The following is a 9,672-nucleotide window of genomic DNA, read 5'->3' as shown; positions in this document are numbered from 1 at the left end:
AACGATGTATGTCTTCTTGTTAGTTATCCTTAAATTAAGTGATAATTTCGGAGCCATATGCTGTGAGATGCTGATTTCCCTTTTGTGGTGGTCTAGTCGTTTGTTTTTTTTCTTTTTGTTTGTTAATTGTAGCCTAGAGGCCATTACCTAGAGCAAAACTTGGTCATTTTATTATGCGTGATAATTCTGGCCTTGACAGTCCTCCCATCACCCCCCCTTCCCCCTCTCCCATGTCATTTCAGACAATATTTGTCGGGGGAGGGTGAAGGCAGGAGACACAACGCATTTGCACTACTTTTTATTAGTTTGCCTTTTGGTCCCTTTTAATTGTTTCCTTGCTTTGCAGCCATAAACTATATTTGTCACAACAAGTTACGTTAAGGTTCTTAAGTTAATGTTTTAATTCCTTAAAGGAGAATTTTTGCCCTTTGGGTATAATTCCCCCCCTTCTGTTTTGAAGATGATCCCTGTACAGACAATATATCATACGTGATATTGAATACGTTTTTGTAAATCCCGATGTGTTGCTTTACAGGCGAGCAAGTTCCTCATCTCTGAGGTCCACTCCGTTCTTGCGAGGTTCCTGAAAGAATGTGATGCAGATCAGCTGGTGAGGGCATTATCTTATCAAATTCAAAACGCCTTCTCGAGAGCTGAGTAAATACATCAGCGCTCGCAAGAACATGAACGTTGCAGTTGACGAAGATGAGTGGATAATGATAGATACTATTCATAGCGGTATGTGTACGATAGGGCTTGTATATCCTTTGTTTCTGACGGCAGAGTATTGCTGTATTCACACAGATCATGATATTCCCAATCTTAGTTCATTACATTGGACAGTTCTTTGAAGATTCCGCCGTGTGTAGGGCGTTGCTGGACGGGTGAGTTGTTTTTAATTCGATGTAGTCTTCTCAGCAGCCGTTGATTCAGATACTGATGTCCAGGATGGCAAGTGCATGAGATTCATGCTTTTAGACATCACGAAGTATTCCTTAGCCCTAATCCTCACCAAAACGCAAAAAACGAATATGAAGTACCTTAGTTCAGAACGAGGCCAACGATCAAGATGGTCAATTAAGGATTTATTACATGGCCGAGACAGAAGGTTTTTTGGCGGAACCAACACATGAAAACCCGAGCGGGTAAGATGGGCCCATTTTGCCCACTTGCGGATTCAGTCGTGTGATTATACGACCATTTCTACGAGGAAAAAAAAGACGCGTTTTACATAGGACGCGTCTTAAATAAGACGCGAACTTTCCGTATAAACGGCACATTTCGTCTAAAATAAGACGCTAAGACGCGTCTTATTTTAGAACAGCCCTTAACACCTGTTCTTAAATAAGACGCGTCTTAGCTAAGACGAGAAAAACTTCGTATAAATGACCTTCGCGTCTTATACAAGACGCGAACGCATAGTACGCATGCGTTAATTTTTGGTGCGCCACGTTGGATTGCCGTTGCTACGGGCAACATTCACATGAAAACGAGTCAAGAACAGCAGAAATAAGACGCGAACCATTTATACGAGCTGTTCTCGTCTTAGATACGACATGCTCGTATAAATGGTACAGTTCGCGTCTTATTTAAGACGCGTCTTATTTTTCTTCGTATAAATGGCCCTATTATAGGGAGTTTAAGCAACAACGTTTTTGAGCGAGGAACGTCAACCGGAAGTGGACTTTTTGCACTCTTCAGCCGTATTTTTGAACAAATTCGTCGGCAAAACGTCTGTCTAAGAGTAAAGACACTTAGCAATATAAATTTGGTAGCGTCAAGATGAATCAAAGGAGAAAAACGCTCACTTCCGGTTGACGTGCGTCACTCAAAAACGTTGCTGCTTTAACTCCCTAATTACTGGTATTAAGTTCTTCTGTCTCCACCCCAGATATTTCTGAAACCTAAAGGAGCCTTGTGTTTTTGTTTCCTTCACTGCAGCTGATAATATCTCTTGTTTACTTTCTTCTTAGTTTGTACATTATTTTATATCGCGTTGAAGAAATGCACATGCAAGGAGATGACGGGTAAGAAATTAAGTTCAGTTAACTTTCTTACGACAACAAATTTCAACTGTGTAATTAGAATGATAAATTGTGCCCCCTTACATGAAAGCGACAGAGCAGTGTTTTCCTCTGGTGCTGTTTTTTATGCCATACAGGGCGTTTCTAACTTTACAGTATGAAAGAAATTCTGAAGTGTGATTAGTTCTTTCCTGTGGTAGTGCTCATTATGCTGTACAAAGGGTTCTACCTTGGATAAAATCTTAAAGTGTGACCTTTCAGATGAAAGCTGCTGAGCAATACTTTCCTGTGGTGTTGTTTATTGTGCTACACAAAGTGATTCTAGCTGCCATCTTTGGATGAAATAGTTCAATTCTACATTCATTCTACATTCATACATTCCATGGTACATTTTTTTTACACTTCAGAAGGTGTTTCTACTTTCATTTTCTTTTGTGGTTGAACATTCACGTTAAAGCAGAAAAGCAGTGCCTTTGTGGAGTATTGTTTCGTTACTGTATTTTCGGTGCTCTTGTCCTAAATTTTGGGTCTATGAATTTAAACCTAAAGTGGTCGTGAACAACACAAATTAAGTCGTTGAGCAGACCTTTCCTGTGGTACTGTGTTGGTGATTTAACGTTGTATGCTTTCTTTCTTTTTTAACCTGATTCCGTGTTTGACTGTCACTTCTACATTTGCAGAGAGGAGCCGTTACATTCATTGGTGCAGTCGTATTTTGATTTCGCCTTGTTGAGCCTCACTGAAGTTATCAGCACCAAGGTCAGGCTTAGGTCACTTGGTACGAGGGCCGTTAGTTTAACAGTTACCCTTTTCCGCCCGTATTCAGTATTTCTACTGTTTTCATGATGGCGGCCGCGATCAATGTACCTCAGGGTCGCGCTTTCGTTAAAAAGAGGCTTCTGTGCCTTGTAAGCTCAGTTGGAAGAGCGCCGGTCTGCTGAGCGGGAGGGTCGCGGGTTCAAACCCCTGCCGGACCAACACTCAAAGTCTTTAAATAACTGAGGAGAAAGTGCTGCCTTTGCAATGACATCTGCAAACGGTTAGACTTTGTTACTCTAGTCTTCTCGGATAAGGACGAAAAACCCGTGGGTCCCGTCTCACAGCGCTTCCTCTCATCTGGTTCTTGTGGGACGTAAAAGAACCCAACCCACTGTGGTGGTGTCACCAACCTCTCCTGGGCCGGGTGGGTCATAAGTAACGACACATTTAAATTGGAGTTCCCCTCTGTTGTTGGTCACGCAACATATGGTGGAGGAAGTGATAAACTAACTTAACAAAGTTTCGCTATTAACTTAAAAGTTGCAGCGCCAGTTGGTACATTTTCATACATTGCCTTCTGCTGTTGTTCCCATTGCTATTTTTGTTCTGTGGTCGTGAACTTTTTGTGCGTTAAAACTAGTTTTTAAACTCTCCCACAGGAACTAGAGATACAGTTGGTGCGAGAAGTACTTGAAGTGTTTATCAGAGTTTGCATTTTTGTGGATCAACCCACGTTCCTTGGGTTTGTGTTTAGAGCCATCAGTAGCAGACTAGATTACGTGAGTACTGCGCCGCCTTGTTCTCGGTCATATTCCGCCAGTCTACCTGCCAGTATCTCCTAGGGTTACAGTACTAGGCACCTTACGATCCGACAGGGGCGACGTCAATAAAAACGTCAATAAAAAGTAGACTGAGCATTCTCGCAAACTTTCTTGCGATTCTGCTAATTCACCTTGTTACTTGAATGAAAGCAAATTAGGTTGGAGCTGAAGTGATGAGACCGCGTTCAAGTTCAAACAGAGCTAGTAATAGTTCCCGTTCTCAAGTAACCTTAAAAGTTGGTCATTTACGTCGTTTTTTGTGCAGGGACGGCAAAGACATTTGCAAAAACGCGTGATGCACGTGGGGAATTATTGTTTTTCGTATTAAACCTGTTGCTTTTTTTACTTTCCCGTTACTGTCGCCGCCGTAGTTTCGTAAGGTCCCTACTATTGCGACACATGAGAACATACGCCGACGGCAACAAAAACATCGCAGGTTGTTATTGCCGGCGCATAAATTACCAAGATTACATTTTTATTGATCTCACCAGCGGGGGGTTATGAAATCATTATCGCGGGCCTGTTTAACGTCATTTTTATTTCTCACAAAAGCGTTTGTTCGACGTAGCTACATGACTGAGGTCGCTGTTTTTGTGAGGCGCGTCCTGTGATCTTAAAGGGTGGCTTCGTCAAAAGCGTCCTCCGCGGTTATTACTCATGAAAGATAGTAACTTCTAAGCTCAGTACATTGTGCATCATGCCGTGAGTGTGGTCCAAGGGTAGAGTCGAGTCTGGGGCACTTAACGTATCCTCCCCCCCCCCTCCCGCATCTCCATTAAAGTAACAGATAAAAAAGGAACACCGCACCTCCACATGTAGACCGCGAGCAGACTCTCTTTTTCAGTAGTCTCTTGGTGTCGATGGAGGGTGCAATCACCAAATGACGTAATACAAAAGACTGAAAAGGCACTGAGCAAACCCACACCACAACTCAGTACCTAACCAACAATAGTTTCCGCAACACCAAGAAACACCCCTTTTCCTAAGGCGATATTACACGAGACAATTCGCCACGACGATGTTTAGCGCAGTACAGCGCTTCAACATTGTTGCGATGTTGTTACGAATTTTTCCAACATTTCTCCAACATTGCAACGCTGTGTTGCGCTAAAAATCGTCGTTGCGAATCGTCCCATGTAACATCACCTTTAGACCGTCGAGCGAAACGAACGAGAGGAGAAAATGGCCATGCACGCGACTTTGCCGTTTGCGTTCCACACCGTATGTAACTGAGTTTTGTTTGTGACAGGAACCTGACCTTGTTCGTTTAATGAGCGAGGAGGAGGGTAGTAACAGATTGAATGATACGCCCGACTTACTAATCTTGTCCAATGATATCCCCGCCAGTCCAGCTGAGGAGCTGGTTATAACAGGAGAGGACGAAGATGATCCAGGTCGGTACATACTGTATTCTCATTAGGGCCATCCACAAGCAATGCCTGTAATACCAGCAAGATATGGGATACTCAGCCCGAAGCGGTAGGAGTGGGGAGCTCCTGGAAGAGAGTTAGTTCATTGGTGGGCGGTGCGCATAAAGAAATATATGAAACACCGAAAAGCCTGAGCACGCTATTATGAAGAGAAACTGACGTATATAGGAAACCCACAATGTATAAACCTTTATTTTTTTATATACCTGGTATTAAAGATTTTTTTTTTGGTCGGGGTCTGCACAGAATCCGACACTCCTTACTGTTTGTACCAGTTGTTTTCCCTGTATTGGTGTTTTTGATACATTGTCCTGTTAAATGACTGTACTGATCTAAGAAGTAAGAAGCGAACCCATTGGTCCCTCCAGAAGTCTTGTGTTTGCTATTTGGAACCTACACTTATTAATTTTATTGGTTGTGAGAAAAACGCTTAAAAAGATGTTGTTATTGAGACATCTTGTTTACGGGACTACTGCACACAATTAAGCGCAATTTTGTTGCATAGAAAATGGTCATTATTGACGAAAAGGCCCGATAAACTTGCTTAGAATTATACAGCAATAGAAAAGGAACACAAGAATCCCACAAAGAAGGCGCGTGAATGGCATTTAAAACAAAGTTTACGATTTGCATTAATGTTAATACACCGTAGTGAGTATGACCTTAACCTATAACGCGCGGGAAATATTCAATATTTCCTTTCCTTTTCTTTTTTTTTCTTTTTCTGGTGGTATTGAAGTTCCTTGAATCCGGTCCGGCTGTGCTGTAACTAAGCTCGTTCAACAGCAGCCAAACCCCCTTGATAGGGGCAACCAATGGGCAATGCCAATTGTCCACATTAGTGAGTGGTTCGTTTTAAAGAGATAGAAATTGTAGGAGGTTTGATCTCTTTAGCACCAAGAAAACCGTCGGTAACAGAGTGGTGTTCGTATTTTAGAGGTTCCCTAACGAGGGCTTTGAATGTTCTTCTTTAAATGACGACGGGTCAACGACTAGGTTACAGTGTCTCCTTAACTGGATATTAAACTGGCATAAACTGTTTTGTGTTGGTTTTTTTTTAGACACCGGCCGTTTAATGCAGGAATCAGTAGCCTTGGACACCTCTCACGAGAGCAGTCGAGGCACTACGCGGCTACCCAGTCCAGAACTAGGCGCCGACGGTGACGAGTTTTCCGACTGGGACAGCTGGAAGGGTGATAACGAGGTACGCAGCTTTAAATGGAAATTCATTCATGTGAAGCATGTGCAGTATTGATGACAGATTTAACTTGCTAGCGAGGTCTCTCTCAAAACGCAAAGTGGAGGGGTGTAGCGCGCCCGCGGAGAGGTATCAAAAACAACTCACGCGTAAGAAAGTCGAGATGAGGGTGAAAGCTTTCCGCATAGTGCACAATATAGATCAGACGTGGGCATAAATAAACACAACCAAATTGAGATCCTTTATCTCTCCTTTTTTATCACAGAGACGAGTGTTTTATGCCTTTTTTTATAAAACACGGTAATTGGAGGACCCTTCTAGGTTAATTTACGTTGCTCACGTTATTTCCCTACCACCCGTTTAACTACTGCCCACGATTTTATCTCGCGACAAGGGTTGGTATCGAGTTGCAACTCCCAAATCACGCATGTACACAGTGTAAACAGCGATTTCAGCGTTATTTGCCGGATTGTCAAATCCAAGTTGCCCCAAAGTGAGTTTAGTTTTAGTTTTGTTTAGTTGAGATTGGATTTTTTCATTTAGTGTAACTTCACAGCGACAATCGCATGCAAATGTCAGTTTTCTGTCCTCCGTAATTTATTACAAGCAACTGATTAGTATTAGTTAATGTAAAGAGGACACGTGCTGTTGTCCAGTCATTTGCCTCATCACGGTACGTTGTTCACAAAATCGCAGACAGTTGGTACTAAACTCTCTGATCCGCAAATACTGTTACCCTTGTCGCGCAACAATTAATTCGCCCGTGTAAATGACCCCTGGCAATCTAACAATTTACCATCGACTAAGCGTCAGGAGAAGAAAAATAGATGGTTTTCAGATTCTTGTGCTTGAGCTTCTTCTTAAACGTGTGTTGTAAAAGCGCCACATAAGCAAAGTTTTTATAGCCCTCAGACAAAAGGCGTCGTGGCTTGTTTGAGGTAAATGGTAGAACGAAAAATAAATACCAAGGCTAGAGGCCACACGTGTGGATTATTGTGTTTTTTCTTGTTATCCCAGAATGAAACTGCTCTCATGACGTTGTTCTCGGAGTTTTTGCGCCAGATCAATCAAGTTTACAAATCAAGGAGTCCCGAAGGTAAGAAATGTTTTAAGTGGAACGGATGTAGGGTTTTAAACCAAAATGGTTGGACTGGTATGTAAACTGAAAACAGAGCACTGCGAAAGTAGGGAAAAGATTAAGTTGTTCGTTTGACAAGTACGTTAACAGTTCAGTGTCGTGAGAGATATTTATTCATCGTGTTTGTGTTATCGTTTATCACTTGTCTCGCGATAGCCACTCACTTATTGATCGCGGCGTTTTGAACGCGTACTGCTGTTTTTTATCAGGCGATGGTGTCAATTTACTGAGCGGGGCTATTAGTACCACCGTGGTTACTAGTGATTGGCGCATCACAAACCTCTCATGGTCGGTGGGTTTGTTCCGGCAAAAACTGATGATATAATGGTAACTATATTTTAACTTACTTTTCTATCAGGGCATTCCGTTTTTCAAGAGGAACTGCTTAAGTGCGGAGATACTGAACAAAAGGCTATTGCGAAGTAAGTTGAATTAAATTACCGAACTCTCCTTTTGAGCCTTCAACATGAAACAATTGAAATGGTCAATCCTTGGTACTCCTTCCTGAAGCTGACGTGAAATTGGCCTGTCACAAAAATTGACTCGGAGGTTCCAATACGTTAGCTCATAGCTCGTAGAGGAGACTTGTTATGAAAGGCGGCCAACATCAGAGAGATCATTTCACGTTTCAGGAAAACTGCCTACCCACCCTTCCCCTAAGCCAACATTAACGCTTACTTCTCACTTAGGGCAAAATGTTGGCTTAGTGGAGGGGTTGGTGGGCAGTTTCCCAGAAACGTAAAATGGTCCCTGATGCTGCAGTTGCTGTTGGAAGCTCCCTGACGGTGCACAATCCTTTGCTTTCCGTTCAAAAATTGTGAATAAATTTATGCGACGTTTTTATTGGTCAAGAAGATCAAAATGAATGCTATCGAACGCTGTGCACCATCAGGTCCACCAAAACATATAACAAAAGAGTCTGATGGGTTTCAAATCCATTCCACTCTATTATCTAAGGTTAGCTAGATAGCGTAGATCGAAATTACTTTTACTCGTTTAGGCCTTAGGCTTGGCGTAAGTCATCAGAGTCTATCGACCCAGCTGGATGAAAGCGTGTGGCTCCCAAAAGAGTCTGGAAAAAAGAGAGCCCGGAGAGGTTTAAAAGTAGAAAATATTATTAGGAAGTACTTTTCTTTTAGCGCGAAGGGTTCCCACAGCATGAAGAGGTGTATTTTGGGGTAATTACGCGGAAGGAAAGCCAAAAGTTTGCTCTTAGTGATTTTGTCCGATTCACAGCGATAATTTGTTAGCCCATTTTTTTTGTCGTCTTCATTCGTGGCCAAAGACAAACGCAAAGTTCCAGTCCTGTTAGAAAGTACTTTTTAACATAACTGGAATATTTCTTAAAGTTTTCATGGTTATGTCTTTAAAAAAGGAGAGCACAGGGCTTCTTTGATTTCTAGTCCCTGTGCCTCGTGTTTTACTCACTCTATTATCCTTATACTTTAGTTATTTTTTTCTATCCTTTCAGCATAATGGCGTTCCAAGGGTAACTTCACCGTTTTTCTCCTCAAGTCAGCTAAGTCATCCTCATGACGGATTAAATATAGGTTGTGCTTCCAGGGAAAATTAGTGAAGACAAGTTATATTTACTCTATTTCTATCATCGGACGCAGAACGTTTTGCTTTTAATAATTTATTTTTAAATCTAGCCCACTTAACAGCTTTTCCTAACGATGAAGAAACTTTTAGATCTTGGTATTTTACTCTTGTGTTGAGGAGTTATCAAAAAGATGATAATATTGTGAAAGCGTGTTCTTGTACCTTTTCTCAATCAAACGCCACCACGCAAATTGGTTAGCTATTGTTGCGGTGGTGTTCCTGGCCCGTCTATTTTATTGCAGAAGACTTTCAAATTAAAAAAGACTGATTCATCACTGGTGAGGAGGGAAAATTATATCATGAACATAACACCTTACCAGTTCAGTGTGCGAGATTTTATCGTATTACCTGGGTTTTCACCCTGCGAGCGGGGAGAAAAGGAGGCTCTGCTGAATCACGTCAAACCTTCGAAGTCGCCACAGCCCGAACTTTTGGACTAGTCAATCTTGTATTGTCTTGTCAAACTAGTTTTTTTCGAGTGCGAGCATCCGTCTGTTTATAAACCGATGGTCAAAACTGAGCCCACTGTACCAAGCACACGGCCTTGAGGCCTGGGTTTGAAACTGGAGCAACATGCAGCGCATGCTCAGCAAAGAGCATACTCGATACTGTACAGTGATGCGGGTTTTCTCACGGTGTGTTCTTTTTTTTGCGAAGCGATTTGAACACCAATTTTGGCCCCTCGGCATGGGAATTTAAA

General features: G+C 42.1%; 1 protein-coding gene across 1 annotated transcript; it reads left to right on the top strand.

Annotated features, from left to right (window-relative positions):
- The first annotated feature begins 529 nt into the window (after nucleotides 1-529).
- On the top strand, nucleotides 530-9,247 carry LOC140927820 (uncharacterized). The gene is made up of 10 exons (XM_073377502.1): nucleotides 530-610; nucleotides 805-884; nucleotides 1,974-2,027; nucleotides 2,705-2,783; nucleotides 3,443-3,562; nucleotides 4,854-4,998; nucleotides 6,096-6,238; nucleotides 7,250-7,328; nucleotides 7,729-7,792; nucleotides 8,842-9,247. Exons 2-10 carry the CDS (start codon nucleotides 808-810, stop codon nucleotides 8,861-8,863), a joined length of 783 nt encoding a protein of 260 aa, XP_073233603.1. The 5' UTR covers nucleotides 530-610; nucleotides 805-807; the 3' UTR covers nucleotides 8,864-9,247.
- The last annotated feature ends 425 nt before the right edge of the window (nucleotides 9,248-9,672 follow it).

This window comes from Porites lutea, chromosome 2 (genome assembly GCF_958299795.1).
Source record: "Porites lutea chromosome 2, jaPorLute2.1, whole genome shotgun sequence".
In the NCBI taxonomy this organism is placed as follows: domain Eukaryota; kingdom Metazoa; phylum Cnidaria; class Anthozoa; order Scleractinia; family Poritidae; genus Porites; species Porites lutea.
The sequence above is the reverse complement of the archived record's forward strand: the minus strand, read 5'-3'. Positions and strand labels throughout refer to the sequence as shown.

Excerpts from the sequence above, each read along its gene's own strand:
- LOC140927820 (XM_073377502.1), top strand. The coding sequence starts at position 808 with ATGATATTCCCAATCTTAGTTCATTACATTGGACAGTTCTTTGAAGAT. Across the intron at positions 6,239-7,249 it reads GCTGGAAGGGTGATAACGAG|AATGAAACTGCTCTCATGAC; the intron begins GTACGCAGCTTT and ends TTGTTATCCCAG. Across the intron at positions 7,329-7,728 it reads CAAATCAAGGAGTCCCGAAG|GGCATTCCGTTTTTCAAGAG; the intron begins GTAAGAAATGTT and ends CTTTTCTATCAG.